Source organism: Castor canadensis, chromosome 16 (assembly GCF_047511655.1).
Source record: "Castor canadensis chromosome 16, mCasCan1.hap1v2, whole genome shotgun sequence".
In the NCBI taxonomy this organism is placed as follows: domain Eukaryota; kingdom Metazoa; phylum Chordata; class Mammalia; order Rodentia; family Castoridae; genus Castor; species Castor canadensis.
Genome location: NC_133401.1, coordinates 75,433,317 through 75,451,430, shown reverse-complemented (window position 1 = coordinate 75,451,430; position 18,114 = coordinate 75,433,317). Strand labels below are relative to the sequence as shown.

Here is an 18,114-nt window from a genome sequence, read left to right as displayed (position 1 = left end):
CTGGATGTGTGTGTGTGTGTGTGTGTGTTCATTGCTGTGTCAAAATACTCTGAATAGAAGCAAATTAAAGAAGAAAGGATTTATTTTGGCTCATGGTTTCAGGAGTTTCCATCCATGGTCACTTGAGTCCTTGTCTCTGGGCGTAGTGAGGCAGAACATCATTGCAGTTGTTCTTACTTCATGGCAGCCAGGAAAAAGAGAGAAGGATACAGGAAGGGCCAGAGCAAGGTATAGTCCCCAAGGACAGGGCCCCGCTGACCTACTTTCTCCAGCTAGGCCCCAGCTCCTAATGTTTCCTAGGCTTCAACACATGAGCCTATGGGAGCCATTTCCTATTCAAACCATAATAAAACCATGTATAGATGTATATGTGTCTTTCTCGTGGTATTGGGGTTGAACTCAGATATTTGTGCTTGCTAGGCAAGTGCTACTCCACTTGAGCAATACCTCCAGCCTTTTTTGATTTTAGGCTATCTTTTGGATACAGTCTCATGTTTTTGCCAGGGGCTGGTCTGGACTCCAATTTACTTGCCTACAGCCTCCCATATAACTGGGAGCACAGGCACATACACCATGCCTGGCTTATTAGCTGAGATGGGGGTCTTGCTAACTTTTTGCCAGGGTTGGCTTCAAACTGCAATCTTCCTGATCTCTGCCTCCCAAGTAGCAGGGATTACAGATGTGAACTACTGATCCCAGCCAGTACATATGTATCTTTTTTTTTTTTTTTGGTGGGACTAGGGTTTGAATTCAGGGCTTTGCACTTACAAAGCAGGTGCTCTATTGCTTGAGCCATGCCTCCAGTCCATTTTGCTCTAGTTATTTTGGAGATGGGGGTCTTTCAAACCGTTTACCCAAGCTGGCCTCAAGCCTTAATCCTCCCAATCTCAGCCTCCTAAGTAGCTAGGATTACAGGCATGAGCCACTGGTACCTATCATACATACATACTTATATATATTTGTGGTACTGGGACTAGAACTCAGGGCCTACACCTTAAACCACTCAACCAGACCTTTGTTTGAGATGGTTTTTTCCAAGATAGGATCTTGTGAACTATTTGCCAGGGCTGGCCTTGAACCTCGATCCTCCTGATCTCTGCCTCCTGAATAGCTAGGATTACAGGCATGGGCCACTACACCCAGCCTTATCTTATATATCTTAATGGGATTATATCGTAGGTACTTTTGTGGCCGCTGAGGTGTGGAGCAGAAACCTGAGTAGTCCATTTTAGGAACAATAACTATGATACAGTGACACGACTCAAGAACCAAGAAATCTGTTGAGCTATATTTCATACGTTACATAGTTTTCTTTATAAGTGTTAAGGAGCCCTGACTCCCTTCATCTTTTTCTCTTCTTGATTCTCCTTGTGTTATTCCCTCTTTATCCTTCCTTCTACACGTCCATTCTTTGCATCTGCCCAGGTCCCATGGGGCCACAGTTTAGAGGCATGGCTAATTTCGTCTTGCTGCTCTTGGGGTATCTTTGTTTTAAGGACATGGAAGGCCATGCTTAAACCAAAAGACCCTCTCAAACTGAGTGTGGCATTTGCTTTGGCATATGGATTGGAATGGGTGGCCTTCCAATAGCAGTGCTTGCCCAGAGGGTCACCAGAGAGTGGTCAAGCTGCCACCCTGTCTTTCTCCTGGACTGTTTTTTCCCCTAAGTATGTTGTATTCATTCATGAAGTCATTCATTCATGCAACCATTGACTTATTCAGTCATTCAGTATTTGAGGTTTTCTATATCAGGCTTTGTGTTTTAGTTAGTAAAGATGACAGGTTTTTACCTTCATGAAGTTAGTAGTTAGAGGAAGAGGGTGGGAGGGGGAGAAAGACCTAACCAACCAACAAACAAACAAACAAAAAAACCCCAAACACATAAGCAATAGTATAATTTTCATGATTTACATGCCCTAAGAGAAAAATGCCCCCGGAGGGAGCTAATTTAAATTAAGGACAGGGCGCCAGGGTAAACCTCTTTAAGGAAGGAAGTCTAGGCTGAGCTTTGAGTGGCAAACACAGGTTACTGTCTAGGGAATGGCTGGGGGTGGGGGACAGACCTGGGCAGCAGAGGTCTACCTGGGCTGGACCCAAGGTCTGCTGGAACAGGATGCATCAGAGGGACCAAGACTGGCCAGTGAGACTGGAGCCTGGCAAGCTGGAGGGGAAGGCAGGAGGTTGGGAGGTGGTCTGGCATCAGATAATACCATGAATGGATTCTAAGTGTTTGGGAAGCTATTCAAAGGTCATGAACAGTGAAATGACATAGTCCCATGCAAGCTTTGAAAAGATCTTTTGGAGGGGGTCATAGTGGAGCTGGCCCAGGTGGGAGGCCATTGCGGTAACCCAAGAAATAAGTGAGGAAGATGGTGGCAGAGGGGAGGGAGAGAAGGTTATAGGTTAAAGGGATAGATTCTTGTTCACAGTTATCATCAAAGAAGTTGGAAGGACATCTTCAGGTCATTTCATCCAGGCAGGACCATGCTGACAGTGCAGCCACCTGGAACTTAATGTTAATCCACTTACTGTTCATGAAAAAGAAAGTGAAGGAGACCTAGGCCTTTCCATTCAGCTACGTTCCTCCCTGGGAGAAGAAGACTTGGGCTGGTTTAGGAGACCTGCTTCTCACAGCACAAGGAAGTTGCTCAGATTTGGAGAAGGTAGTTGGAAGAGGTAGGCATGGAGAGTGATAATGATCTTACGCTTCTTTGGGCTTTTAATGGGGCCAGCTGTGGCTTTATCCTCTTATTGCATCGAATCTATGCTTGAGCACTTGGTGATGGGTACCTCAACCACACCATCATCAAAAGAGAAAAGTCTGATGGTGAGGTGGAGTACTTTGTTCAAAGTGACACAGGCAGGTGTGTCTCAGTCGAGAGCCTATGTTCTTAACCACTGTGCTATTCTCTCAGCCCATGGGAAGGTAGGCATAGAGCATCAGCATTCAGGGATGATGGAGTTTTTTTAAACTATTTTTTTTTGCATGCATTCCAACTACTTGTGCTTCCTTCTCCCCTGTTTATTTGTCTGCTGGCTATCAGGATACATTGGGCAGAACTCAGACCCAGAGAAAATAGTGTCCTCTGAGTCAGAAAGAGGAAAGGCTTTCAGGTGGACAGAATGGCTTTCAGCTGGGACTCTGACACAGTAGGCTCAATTCTCATCACTGCTTTCTGAAGATATAAGACACTGACAGAATTAGCACCAAAATTGGGAGCAGATTCTCCTCAGAGATACAATTATGGCAAGGAAAGACATTTTCCAATTTTGGTGAAAGACTTCCTATGCGGGAATAATTCATGGGTCCTGAAAATGAAGTTCAATGTTTGGTTCTCTCTAGAAGCTCTCTAAATTTAGGCTGTAGGATTCGCTTAGTCCTAAGGGTGTGCACATGTGTGCATGCGTGTGTGTACACGTGCATGTGTAAGAGGGAGGGAGAACTGTACATATTTCATTTGTGATGAGTGGTGAAGTCTAACCTTTGGTAACTCCTCCACCTTCTTCACTGATCAAACGTGTGCTTCCATTGTGTACCCTTGGGTGTGGACCAGTCAAAGGACAGATTATTTACAAGCAAATCTCAGATGGATGCTTTTCTGTTGACAGTGGGTACTTTTTGAAAACATGAAATTTTTACCCTTTAGAAGTGTCTCAGTTTTGTAAAAACCTGGCAGTCTTGAGGTCACAACCAGGTGGGATTTTTGTAGCAGGTGCTTCCCCTGAGCCCCATGGCTATTCTTCTGACCTAACAAAGAGTGACCACAGTTAGGAATATGCTAACCACTGGGCCCACTGTCCATAATGGTCCCAGATGACATAGTTTTGACGAGTGCCAGCCATAAATGCCTGACGACTATGAATATGAGTCTCCACTTTTTTAATCTTGCCTCTTCCTTACCTTAATTACCGTGTTTTATCTTTATTCTCATGAAGAAGATTCCAAAGCAAACAGTTACCACATTAGGATTTTTGGGAAGGCTGTGGTTGAAGACAGTTCTACCCATCAAAGAGGAAGAAGAAAAAGGAATCCATTTATTACAAAATGACTGCAGGGGGAGAAGTCACTCATCCCTCATTATTGACGCATTCCACACAATCAGTATGATCTTGAGGGAAGAACGTTTGAGCCACCCACAATCCTGAATATTCTTATTGGGTAGATAGAATAATAATGCATTTCACATTGAACTCTGCCAACACCACGGGCAGTGAAGAAGAGACCCCATCTTAGGGCTGTCATTCCTGGCTCTGGGAGAGCCCCTCTCCCTCCCTAGTCCTCCCAGCAGGGAGAGGTTAAGCCTGGCCATTAACCCATAGGTGACCCAAATAGAATTTTCTGGCCCAGGAAATCCGTTGATTGCCAGGTATGGCTTTGTGGTAATTCTAGCATCTGCAACCCAGCAATTTGAACCTTCTGTCTGCTTAAACGATGATTTTTACATTGTAATGGTTGTATTAAATCCTTTCTCTTTTGCTCCATAGCCGCTGTTGTGACAAGAAAAGCTGTGGGAACCGAAATGAAACTCCCTCAGATCCAGTGATAATTGACAGGTAGGGACCACTCTTCTTTCACTGATTTCTTATTGCTCATTATAATGAAACACCTGCCTTGTGTCGCTCATGGCTGAGGGTTAGGAGGGCATGTGGCCGAAATGTGCCTGTTGGTCAGACTTACACCATGCGAATGACTGTGATTCCTGGGAAAGCCATATGGAATGTTCTTTGGAGGCCCGTTTCTTGGATCGCTCTGGTTTTGTGTCTGATTCATGCTGCTAAAGGAATATATGGGTTTTTTTCATTCCTGACTTGCTGTGGCTCAATCTTCATGCTGTGCCAGGAAGCTTCAGAAATAAAATAATAATAGTTTGTGATTTATGAAATGTGGTTGGGTGCTTATAAATATTTAACTTTTATTTGAAAAATGTTTGAATCATTATCACTTTTAGCTACAGTAGTTCTGTTGGACGTAATCCATCTACATTTTAAGGTTTTATTTATGCATAAAAGCAGTTTAAAGAGATCTGTGAACCAAGATTCTCTACTGTTATTTCCCGGGTTTGATTGCAGCTCACACTGTATTGTAAGTTGATTAATTTATCCTGCTTGTCTTAATTATTGTGTTTTTAAACAGATTCATACCACTAATCTGACATGACCAAGTAAATCACTGTAGAACGATAAATCTGTTTTACTTGTTCGTGCAATGTTGAGTCAGTGCGTGCACACATTATACAAAGTCGCATTCCAAATATTCAGTTTGCATTTTAATTATTGAAATTCATTGTATGGAAACATGTATGATAAGCCATTTGTTACATAGCATTACTCATTGAGTTAAATGGCCGGGAAGCTTTATAGATACTGTCGGTTGCCAGCTAGGAAAGAGCTAGCTAGCACCTTCTATTTGCTGGAAAGAGTCTTACAAACAGGATGGATTTCTGTATTGAAGATCTCAACAAACAAACAAAAGTCCTTTTCTGGGTTTTGGTAATACCAATTTTGACAACAGAATGAAACAAACAAAGGCTCTTGTGTTTTTCAAATTCTTCACCTGTTTTCAACTTGATTTATAATTTTTCAGCTTAAAAAGGCAAGGTGTTTACTTCATCATAGTTTATGTAAGAGATTGTTGATTTTGATCTCTGTGATTTTTTTCAGGCTTTAACCCAATATTGATTGCAAAGTAGCTTTTGAAAAGTTACATTTCAATTGAATATTTTAATTAAATATCTCTCGCTAATATTCACTAAAATGTACTGTTACTTGCTATATTCATAACAAATGACTCAAAGTTAAAAAGATATGAAAGTTTAATGCAAGTCACATTGTGTGCTGTCTGTAGAACTAGGATAGCATGTTTACCTGCAAAAGCAGAGATGCCATTCTTAAAATTGTTTTTATGCCATGGAAGGCAAGTCTCCAATGAACAAAGTCAAAAATAAATATAGCTTTTATGCTGTTTGTTCCATTTAGACATACTTTGTCAAAATTTCAATTCTTATTTTAAGCAAGTTTTTCATATTTTTTTATTAAAAAGAAAGCATTTTGATCAAAGGTCCAGCCCAAATAGTCCCTAAACCTTGCAACTAAAAGCATTTTGTTCTGTCACGCAGTTCCTTTTGGTTCAAATGATCACAAGGACCTTACCTTGCCGTCCGCAACGAAAACACTTTTTTGCTTGTGAATGGGTTAAGCTTTTAAGTTCTTCGTTTGGTTTTTAGCTGTGACTCTGATATAGAAGGTTGATATGACTGTGGTTTGAATAACATTTGATTTTGACCTGTTTCTGTGGGTTGCGATGGCAGAAGAAACTTGACTAAGCCGCGCTGTAATGAGCCCAGGCAGTGTTTTTGAAATAGGATTGTGTTACCTGGCTTGCATTTAGTGAGGTTTCTATTGTTCCTGCCTTGCATCTGTCCCAGTAGGTACTTAAAACCTTTTCTTGGCTTGGGTAGTTCAAACAGTTTAGGCAAAATAAGAATGCACTTTATACTGTTGGTGGCTTTAGAGATATTATTCATGACATTTATCCTTTTTCCCCCCCTTTGGTTGGACAAAGTAGAAAACTCTGTGTAACTAATCTTGGTTTCTTAAGATAGGAGCCTTTTAAATATGGCTGAAACAGCCATATTTCACATATGTTTATTGGATTGCCTTATGTCACATGAAGTATCATTTCATGAGGTGGTACCAGTTGATATGCAAAACTCCATTTAGCTGTTTGTATTTGCATCTGAGGTGTCAGAATTTTTTTGTCCTACAGTCTGCCAAAGGTTTTTAAAACTCTAGTCCTGTCCTGATACATGGAACTTCCATTTTTTAGCAGCACGAGAAGAAAATAACAAGAAAAGAACTTATTCAAAGAAAGGCAAAATAGAAAAGATTTTTCAATTTCATAAACCTGCTGCAGAGGGGGAAAAAAGATGGGAACCGTGTTTGGATTTCATAGTTTCCAATTTCATTCTATGTTAGGTATTGCGTAAGATAGGTTACAGGCTGAGTTTGCTCTCAAATTTATAATGTAAATCCCCGAATATTTTGTAAAATAGACTACGAAGTCTTCATTTAGTAGCAATAGAAACTGATTTTACAAGGTGCATACAATGTGCAATTATAGAGCTGAGGTTACAGGCAACTGTTGAATTGGGATTTACCATAATCTTCACATGAAGTCACCTTTCGGGCACCAGTAACTTTTAGCTCCCTTGCCTTGTCCTTCGGAATTTGGAAGAACATTGCTATTTTTATCAGTCAAAAGACTTTTAGCAGTGGTTATTCAGGAAAACTATTTATAGTACAGATGGAAGAAGACTTTCTGGTCATATGGCAATGGTGTAGGGCAAGCTATTTCTGTGTTAAGTTTGGGCTGTGTTATTTGCTGCCAGTAATTTGGGGACATCAGCTTGGCACAGTCTATGAAAATAGAATTAACAAAATCAGCAGTCACACACTGCCACTTAGAAAAATGAGTTTGTGCTTCCTTCTTGTGGCACACAACAAAGTAAGAAAATACCGCCTAAATTCTTGAGTTTTTTTTCCACAATCATGACAGTTTGTCAAGTCACTTCCAAAAAGTTTATAGGAAAATTGCTGTAAATGTGGGGTACCTCTGGGGTAGACTGCTAGATTACATGTCTGATGCCAAGTAGCTTGATTAAGAATCACAAAATCCAGCCTGTGCCCAATGATTCAGATATTTGGGTCATGCAGACCTGGGAAAGGTCAAATGTGTAATGTTTAATAACTGATGACTAGGAACTAATAACAGCAAATTTCATTATCATTGAGGTAAAGGTATGGTAATTATTGTTAAAGTAAAATGCAAGAAAAATGACTTCCAGTTATGGAATTAGAGTGGAGATTGATTTAACATATTCACACACTAACTCATATTTGAATTTAAAAGGTTTGCAATAAAATTTGCTTTTAAAATTGAATAAATGGTAGTTTTATTACTACATTGGATATCCTTGTGTCCTAACCTTTTTCCTCAGAGTTATCTTAGTTCAATAAATAAAACCTCATTAGACTATTCCCATTTCAACGAGTTTATTAAATTTTGCAGGAGTAATTAGCATAAACTGTGCTAATTTTTCTGGAAGACTAATGAGGGAGGTTCTTAATTAGGTTTACTTTATAGGAATCAGAAAAGATGATAATGACAAAAGTCACATAGGGTAGTCTGAATTGGGAACCCAGTTTTTCTGAATCCATAAAAAAAGTCCTCTGTTTTCTATATGGAAAGTTCTTCTTAGAAACGATTGAACTGTACGAAGAGTGTCCTCGCTTGTTTTGCTTCACAAAGCTCTTTGTTTTCCTATACTTTCTTTGGATGATGACATGAATGCTGACGGTTTCACAAAAACATTTCTTTTTCTAGATTGTACTAGAGAGTTCCTTTCACGCAGAACCCTGATGTTTCTGGCTAGAAGAGGTGGGCTAGGGCTAGCTCTATTTGTTTGTTCTATTTGTTTGTTGTTTTGATTTAGCATTGGTGTGATTGATGAAATAGTTAGATCAGTAATAAGAGCCCAAGTTTTCAGTTCTTTGTACTGTGGATCTTTAGCTGTTAACAAGTAGAATTTTTTTTCCCCAATGGATAGAAACAATAAAGGATGAAACTCCTTTCCAAGTTATGGCTTCTGATCTCCTGTGAATTAGGACCTAGTCCCTTAAGAATATAACATGGCTCAGGTAACTTGCAAGTTTTGGGTTCTTCAAAGCAAAAAATTCGTTTAAGTACGGATTTTTAAAGTCTGTCAACTATTATCCCTCTATCAGTTTGGAGATTACTTACTGCAATAGATTTGCTTTGTCTGTCTTTTCCATTTATAAAAATTCCTGTATCTGTGTTTAGAGGCAGGGGATGTAGGTTGTGACTTGCGACATTAAAAAGGTACACGAATTGCGTAACATGAAAACTCTAGGCTATTTGGAATTACTCAGGCCATGCTTACCCAAGGCTGTCCTAAAAGGAGAAGAGAAAAAAAAAAATGAACCTATATGTATTTTTTTTTCCAGAATTGTCTAGTGATCTTCTACATCTAGGTCACATTTATTTAGGTAACACTAATTGGGTTTGTGTTAGTATTATTGTCTAAAATAGAATGTTCAGTAAGGACATTAGAGCACTCATTTTACCTGTTGAATTTGCATGGTATATAGAATTTACTAGAAAACCTTAAATGTGTTAGGATTAGTCAGAAACTTTTATTAAAGACCATTTTTTCATCTAAGTGGTAGAAATCTTATGCTAAGACATTTTGGAAAAGGGCATTGTTAACTTATTACCAAGCTAATTTTCTTGACTAAATTGACTCCAAAGTGTTTATATAGCCACATATATGTCCATCTTTACAATAGGAAAATAACAGAAAAACTTTAAGCTTATGACACACATATCCATTTTTTGTCACTGGGCGGGAGTGGGTATATATTCCCCTAAGATTGGGAAGGTATTTGGACTCTTCAGCCTTCTGTCTTTTATCATCAGCTGTAAATCCCAACATTCACTAAAATGTGTTTTTGTTGTTGTTGTTGTCTTCCATAAAAATAAAGTTCTTAAGGAAGACGAACATGAGGATAGACGTTTATTAGTGCTGCAAATGAAGCTTTTAGTCAGGGTTTCATGACTTCATTTCTTTGCCCTTTTCAATCCTTTTTATTTTGGTCTTTATCCAGTGTTTGGAAGGAGCTGCCACCAAGCGTAATCATTTCTGCACAATACACAAACAGCTGTCTGGGTCACAAGGAAGCAGAGGTGTAAATGCATTCCTCAGAGCTCTGATAAACCTTTTATACCACCTGATTTCCTAACCTTGACTGCTCGGTTAAAATAAAAGGAAGAGGAATTCACTCTTTAAAATTGCCCCAGGCAGGATAATTGCTGTCCTTTTGACTGCTTTGAGAGGTTTGCAGTTTTTCAAAAGTGGAGAGCCGGCATCAACATGGAGCATGAATTTACAGTTGTTTATTAATCCTAGTGTGTTTAAACATTTGTTTTCTCAGTGGGAATTCATATGTGCTTATTAGCAATGAGACTTATGTGAGCGAGTAGCATTCGAAATTTTACCACATATCAGGTAATACCCCTCTGAATGAGGTGAGCCCTGTCCCCTTGTGTGCAGTTTGCTACTGTGATAAGAAAATAACTAATACAATAAGCTAATAGCAGGCTATATTCCATTTGCTATCAGCTCTTCTCAAATACGCAACAGGGTACTTAAAATGCATTTCAGATATGCTGACAAGATATCATATGCAAAGGTCTTTCCCATGGAATAGTCTACTGCAGACACTGTATAATGAGCAGAAGTGGTTTCCTGTAAAGGAAACGAAAGGCAGCAACTTCCAAGAAATGTGTTTAACGGAGCGTCAGAGAATCAGTGGTGTGTACATGTAACGTGGGCCTGGGGTGGGTTTTTATCCCATGTCATCGTCACGTTGCTCTTGTGACAGTTCTAGAAAAATACAGAAACGCAGTACAAAGTCTCCTGGTGTCTTATTAGCAACTTTTCATGGTTAGTGTGTGATAATAAATATCACCGTATAAAATACTCTTTTACTGTTCGAAATGAAGAGTTAAATGTTAGAGTTAAAAACAAGACAAAACCCTTCCCAAGTGCAATTCTCTATTGATAAAAATTTTCACTCTACTACCAACATCTGGTCAAACTCTTTAATAAAAACTGACTTCATGTAGAGGTTCCAGCCTAAAGAGATAGTATTTTGGTTATTTGAATTTGCATGAGATGCTATCTAAACCAGCCTACCATTTCTTTCTTTTCGCCCCATCCCAATTCCCCTCTTTACAAATGGGTGTAACTCTATCCTGTCAGGACAATAGGAAAGTGACTCAGAACTGCTATTGTGACGGGTGGAATATGGTGAACAGGGCAGGCTTGTCTTTGGGTGCTTGCTGGCTTTTTAAAGGTGTGGATAGATGCAGATAAGTCTCCTTTGCAAACTGTCTCTCCAGTTACAAGCCTTTGTCCATAAGCAAATGAAGGTTTTTAATGTTACAGTACTTATTATAACAGAATTTTAATTGCCCTAATCTGGCTAGCACATGAATCTCTCTCTTTCTGTCTGTGTGTACAAATTTTTCATAAGGAGAGGAGTCAAGCCACTGTCATATTTTCCTTTGGAGGAGGGGTCACATATGTTAAGTGACACAAACTTAATGAAACTGAAGAGCACGCCATTGCCGTTCACCTTTGTCATATCTACTCTGTTGCAGTGGGAACAGAGTGGTCTTCAGTGTACTTTGGGAATTTTTTTATTTTTGAAGGTGAAGTGTTCAGTTCTAGTTCCAGACACACCCCAAGTCCTACTTGTAATGACTTAAGTAGACAACTGGTAAATTAGATAGCTGTATCCTACACAAAACCCTTCAAAATGGCGCTCAGTAACTGTATCATCCTGCTAACTGTTTGAGGCACAATAGTTTCGTAATATAATATAAAAGTAATGGTGTTAGCTAACACATCTTTAATAAGATATTGTTCCTGCCTTTGCCATATGCTCCAGAGCTGCCTCTCACTCGGTGGGGCTTTTGATTCCTCTCAATAAGATTATTTCAAATACTCTAATCCTGAATCATTGACATGAATACAAAAGCCTGGTGACATCTAATAGCTGCCTCTTGGCTTTGCTTTTCCTCTTGTTCCTTTCCTTTTTCTTCTCTTTTTACCTGACAAAAAGCTTATGGACACTTGGGCTCTGTCTCTCAGCAGCAGCATGGGGGTTCCTCATGAAATATAAAGAAGGAAAAGGACTGACAGAGGCCCGATAAGCTACAGAGTGAAGGGCCATAGATTAAAAGTAAATGCCACTAAACCCCATTCGGTACACTCACTTGTTCTTTTATTGTTTTCTTTAACACTTTCAGTGCCAGGGCAGGGGAAAAAGAGAAAATCGTAAAGTGTATGTAAGCATTTTTATTCTATATAAGGGTCAATATACATTTTTTGGTTCCTGTAAAGATTGTGGTGGTGGGTTTAAAAAAAAAAAGTCCTTTTAATCATTATTAGGGATTCCTGAAGAACTTTTTTTTTTTTTCCTCAATTGATCAAATATTGCTACTGTACCTAAGGGTAAGTACTGGGTGAGTAGGAAGAGATCCTGTGTAGGGTGTGAACACCGGAGCTCAGGATATAACATTTTCAAGGTCAAGATAACTTTTTCTTTTCTAGCTCAATCAATGAATTGAAAAGGATCAAAGGGAAATGTTAGGCTATCTTGTTCCATGCTATCAGCTGCTGCTTTTGGACACGGTGTTGCCCATTAGTGCCGTGAATACTCCGCCTGCCCCAATGGTACACACTGACTCAGATATGACGCCCACCAAGGGAGGGTCATTGCCACGGTCAGGTAGTTCTCTGGTCACAAGTTTGTTGCCCTCTTTACCCTTCCAAACCACCTGTGATTGATCCAAGCTCTTTTTCACCCACTTGCAGGTTGGATAATCATACTTTTTTGCAAATTATTACTGTTCAGTAGGTAACCATTGGAATTTGGTCTTTCATTTGTATTCTGAACTGTAACATCTTACAATTTTATTTTTTAATAGTTCTGGAGGTAATAGTGGCTAAAGTCTCCTCACAAATGGAAGTTAAAAGCTCTGGTCCTGCATGGAGTTTGATCTCTGTTCTCCTCTCTCTCTCTCTCTCTCTCTCTCTCTCTCTCTCCTTTCTTTCTATGTCTGTCTGTCTCACACACACTGAAAAGTCAACAGCCTCTTTAACTTACCAGTTCTTTAGGAAAGTTACTTATTTAAGAGTTCACTTGGTTATCTTTCTGCCTATTCTAAAAAAGCAATTGGAAGCTATTAGCAACAGTGTTGAAACCTATGTTTTCTTGCACAATCTTGACACTTTTTAAAAGCCAGATTCTAATCTCAGCTGTGTGGCATACATCTCAGAATATCTTTAAGAAAAATCAAATCCTTCTTCCTGTGGCTTATAGGCATGGGAACCTCCTGGTCTGGCTATCCATGTGCTCTCATAAAGACCAATATCCAAATCCTGGCCTTTGAGCACTTTAAAATGAGACAAACAACATCCCTGGTCACGGTAACTCTTTCCATGGTGGTCGAAAAGGTTTCCAGTACTTTAAGTGTAATATTTCAGAGAAGTCTTTTTCCACCAACGGCCTCCATTCGATGAGGCACAGCCCGAGGGACCATCCTCAAAGCAAGCAAGTAGAAACTCCACATCTTCCAGTGTGAAGCCCCACGTCATCCCCTCCTCCACTGCCCAGCACAAACCAGTTTTCAGTGTTTCATTATCTCTCATTTATTTTACTTTTTTCTTGGTATCTACAATTTATCCTTTCTTTGTATTACTCTAAACCCAACTATCTCGCCAGATTTCTTAGTCATTGTCACACTTTGGGGATCAAAAAGTACAATGACATATCAAGTGCACCCATCGCTGGAGCAGTGTGTGAGTTCATGTGTCCTCATTTGATTTGATGAATGAACCCTTGTGTATTTCATTGGGAAGAAATGGGCACTAATTCAGAGAGAAATCTGGAGAAGTCAAATTATGATAGAAAAAGGCACAGGTTTTGAAGTCTGTTGGCTGAGGGCTCAAATTCCTCCATGCAAGGCTTAGTCCTAAGCCTGGAGGGCTCAGTTTTCCCATCTTCAAAATGGGAAAAGTCATTTCTATTTTGAAAGGTAGTGAGGGTTACGATACAGACTATTGGACTTCGCAAATATCAATGCTTAAAATCATGTTGGTCTTAAAATTCAAATATATTTCATGTGGGTTTCTTTTTCTTTTTTCTTTTCTTTTTTTTTTGGTGGTGGTAGGGTTTGAACTCAGGGCATCATGCTTGCTAGGCAGGTGCTCTACAACTTGAGCCATGCCCTCAACACTTTTTGCTTTAATTTGTTTTCTAGGTAGGGGCTTGTCTTAGACTTTGACCTTCCTAATTCTGCCTCCTACTTAGCTGGGATTACAGGTGTGAGTCACCTGCTCTGCTGGACTGTTGTACTTGTGATCAAACTTTCAGAGAACGTTTAAAAGATGAAACTTTCTCATCAGCGCAGTTGCTTTCCTGAAGTTAATCATGCTAGCTAAATCGTCTTGGATGTGGAGCCACTCATCTTTTTTACTTTCCACAATTATTTACTGAGCTGCTACTTGATGCTATGCATTGTTCCCAGGACTGATCTGAAAAGGACTATAGATTAAAAGTAAATGCTACTAAATCCAGACATAGTGTCTGACCTCATGAAACTTTCTCAGTGTCTTAAATTGGTATTAAAAAAAGGGACAAGTTGGAATAGTAATAGCAAGTGTAAATAAGGAACACATTGATCTTTTTTGCAAGACAACAACAAAAGCCCCATCATTTTAGACTGGGGTCATGATGCACAGGAAAGACATCCTGGGGCTGAAGTTGCCCTTTCACCACACCCGGCGGTACTGAACTTGGGAAAACTCTGTGCCTTTATTCCACTTTCTGAGTCTTAACCCCTTGGTTAAGACCGTGGAGTCAGATAGCCGGGATCAAATCCCAGCTCTGTACCAGCACTGTGGGATTGTGGGATTTAACTTCCCTATGGCCCCTTGCTTCATCTCTAAGATAAGGGTGAGAGCGGTCGTTCCTGTGCTTGGCACATAATATAAATTCAGTAAAATGTGACTGTTACTTTTAAAATAAAGTCTGGATGAGGACACTGCTCAGACCCTTTCCAGCTCCGGAGTTCTAATTTTAGCTTTTATGGTATTACTGAACACAGTGAGGCAGATAGACTCTTTAGGGCACACCTAGGAGGGCAGTCCAGGCTGCTGGTGGTTGCTGCCGTGTCCCCAACGCTCAGCACAAGCTTTCACTCCCGTGCAGGGGGGGCATAGAGCGTGACTTTGTGAAAAAAAAGAATGAAAGCAGTTAGAAGTGCAAGCTGTTGAATCTGGTGGTCTCATCGCTTCTTAAAGACAGTCTTGTTATCACTACACACTAAAGGGAAACGGCCTGTCATTAAAGAATGATGAGAAACAGAGAATGGAAGATAAAATATTAAATTTGTTACACTTAAAAATGTTCATTTTCACATGATTACCCTGCAAACCTCCTTTCGCCTGTTTAATTGATCAAGTAAATCACGGAGCAGACAAGTAAGTGAAAAGCCTGCTGTTGATTTTTTTCACAAAGCGCGTTTTCAAGAATATATCCTGTTAACAAGTATGTCTGTTGTACATGCTAACGTGAACTAAAAAAAAAATAGCAAGTTAGCATATTTCAGAGAATTTGGGAGTTTTTTTTTTTTTTTTGGTGGGGTCAACTGATAATCACCCATCATTATGTCAAGTGTGAAATCAGTGTTAGAGTAACTCAGGTTTAAGGCCAAGTCTCTGTTTTAAATAATAAGAGGACTTCAGAATCCCCGCCCCTTTTGTTTGTTTGTTTGTTTTTCAGACAAAATAGATTAACGTGCTTCTCTGGTGATTGAAGGGTTAATAAGCTCTCTCTCTCTCTCTCTCTCTCTCTCTCTCTCTCTCTCTCTCTCTCTCTCTTTCTCTCTCCTGACCCAATCCCATCATGTGCCTGGTTGAAGCTGAAAGAAGGGGCTTGAAGTTGCCCACAGGGCACCTTTTTCCCAGCCTTCTTCAAGGCCACCTGGGCAGACGGGAGCTTGCCTTCTGTCCTTAGGACTCAAAATCCAATCAGGCACTGGGGCTGCCAGTCTGTCTGACCTGTGAGCTGGGCAGAGGAAGGAGAAACAGAGGCCACTCATGTTTGATAAGGGTGTGTGTTCGTGGTTTTTAGGGGGCTCCCGTGTACCCTGCAGGAAGGGTGTTCTCCCTTATTTTCAAGATAAGGTGTCATTCCTAAGTGCATCGTGCTGAACTAATCAGGTTAGTTGAGAGGCCCCTGGATGGTCCTCATTGACTCCTCTTCTTGCTGTAAAAGGCAGATAGCACAGCCAGACAACTCACAAATATTTTCGTTCTCTTCCAAAGCTCATGGAATCTGCAGGCAGGCAGAGAGCGGATGCTAAGCTGAATGTCAACCAGGCTATCTGAGTATGGCTTCTTACTGCAGAACAGTGTGCCATTCAAACATAAAATAACAAGCTTTTTCTGGAGATGGAGCGATTGCCTTCGAGTGTCTGATAGTCTCTGTTTTTTAATCTTAAAATCATCTCAGCATTTCCAAGCAGCCAGGAAAGACTGTTTGTTGGAGAATTCAGATGGATCCCTCTCTGGCTGTTTTATTTAAGATGAGAACTTAAAAAAAAATGTAGTGGTGGAGTGTCAATGGTGACAAGTAGCTTCTTGGGCCACGCGTGGGTTCTTTGGCTTTGAGCAGGACGCTGGGGGCTGTGACTGCACTAATCACATCCCAGGCCTCCCCCTGGAGCAGCAGCTGACTGGGGTAGAAAATAAGGCTGCTTTTGCTGAATTCTGCACGGGGTGGGGTTCCTTCCTCCTTCACTCTCCATTTCAAGTGATTTGTCATAGTTTAATTTTAAACACTATCATTGACTTTTTTTCTCTCTACTTCACTTCTTTCCCTCACTTTTTTTTTTTTCTTTTTTTCTTGGAAGTTGCAGGAATGACTTTAATTATCTCCACAATCAAATTCTCGTTGCTGCCTCTGTGAAAGTGTGTAGTCATAGAATGCAGGGATTATTTTCTTTAGCACTTGGGGATAGAGAAACGGGTTGTTTCCAAATGAGAACCAGCTGGTTCCACAGAGCCCTCATTTAACGGGGAGCCACTCTGTACACAAAGCCTTCGCTCAGGTCAGTCATTACGGCAAACCCCAAATCAGCAATGTTTGGTCTATCACTCTTTATTAAATGTCGATCGAAGAGAGATTTTGCCAATATGATGATGATAATTAAAAAAAAAATCAACCCAGCCGGTGTCTTTAATTTTACCTCAGCTAGGCATTCAGGTTTGGAAGGGATGGCTCACAATTTCTCAAACTTCTTCCTCTGGTAATTGTGTTACAATCATAGATCTAGTTTACCACTTTCTCATGGATGGCTGAGGTGTGTGTGTGTGTGTGTGAGAGAGAGAGAGAGAGAGAGAGAGAGAGAGAGAGAGAAGCTTTAACCCTCTCTAAATCTAGAAAATAAAATTAAGCTCATCTTTCAGTCTAATCTTTTATCTGACAAGCACAGCAGACAGATGAAAGGTAGATAGCTAAGTTGTGGGTCCTATTAATAGGACCAATTGGAGGACAGAGATAACTGTTATTATCAAACATCTTTTATGCCATCCTGTGGAGTAAGTGCCAGGGTGATATGCCATATATATTCTGCTGTCTTTCTAGCTTATAGAAATTGGTTTGTTGTCAGACCCTGTTAATCTAGCAGCACCAAATTCAGTTTGAAATGAGGATACTATTTTCACTGTTTGTACAAAATACTTTTGAAACATGAAATGAAGGGGGAGGAGGAATAAAAGGACACAAAATCACAGGAGATATTCAGTTATGAGAATGATTTGTTTGTAGAACTCAGGTTGCATTTTTAGAAGACAAATGAATTTTGAGGGTGCATTGATTACATCAGAGGTTGAGGATTAACCAAAAATGCACCTACACATGGTTAAAAAAATCTTATATTAGAAATGTGAGATTGCTCTGTGTTACTAATAAAATTATGTGCCCATTTTTTAATTTTATTTTTTTATCATGGCTTGCTTTTTTACATTGACATCAACATAGCAAAATAATTTGAAGAAAGGGTAAAGATAAATTTAGAAATTGACTTCCCCCAGGGAGTTTGATCAATAAACTGAGGCATTGGTATATGCATCCCAAATTATTTTTATTTTTAGAATTTCCAGACCAAATATGATTTAGGTAAAACTTATCCAATAATTTTTTTTATTTACCACCTACTTTGGCTACATAGTGTCTCTTTAGTTCAAAATTATAATTCTATTCTATATCTGTCCTTTCAAAAAAAATCTGTGGGTTTTTTAATATAAAAAACAAATAACTGTTATATTTCCAGTCACTCAAATTTGAACTGAATTTTACTTCCTGTTTCAAAGGTCAAGGCAGGCTGACCTCAACAGCAGTGTGGAGGCTGCTGAATTATTCATATCATTGACTTTGTGTCAGCCTCCACATTTGTGGAGA

The 18,114-nt window shown here is 39.7% G+C and overlaps 1 protein-coding gene across 8 annotated transcripts in view; it reads left to right on the top strand.

Annotated features, from left to right (window-relative positions):
- The window catches only part of Ebf1 (EBF transcription factor 1), a 392,676-nt gene that overhangs the window by 21,892 nt on the left and 352,670 nt on the right, over positions 1-18,114 (top strand). For all 8 annotated transcript variants that reach the window (XM_074057661.1, XM_074057660.1, XM_074057659.1 and 5 more), the window contains exon 6: positions 4,486-4,554. In XM_074057661.1, the coding sequence (XP_073913762.1) occupies positions 4,486-4,554 (69 nt within the window). The remainder of the gene's footprint in view (positions 1-4,485; positions 4,555-18,114) is intronic.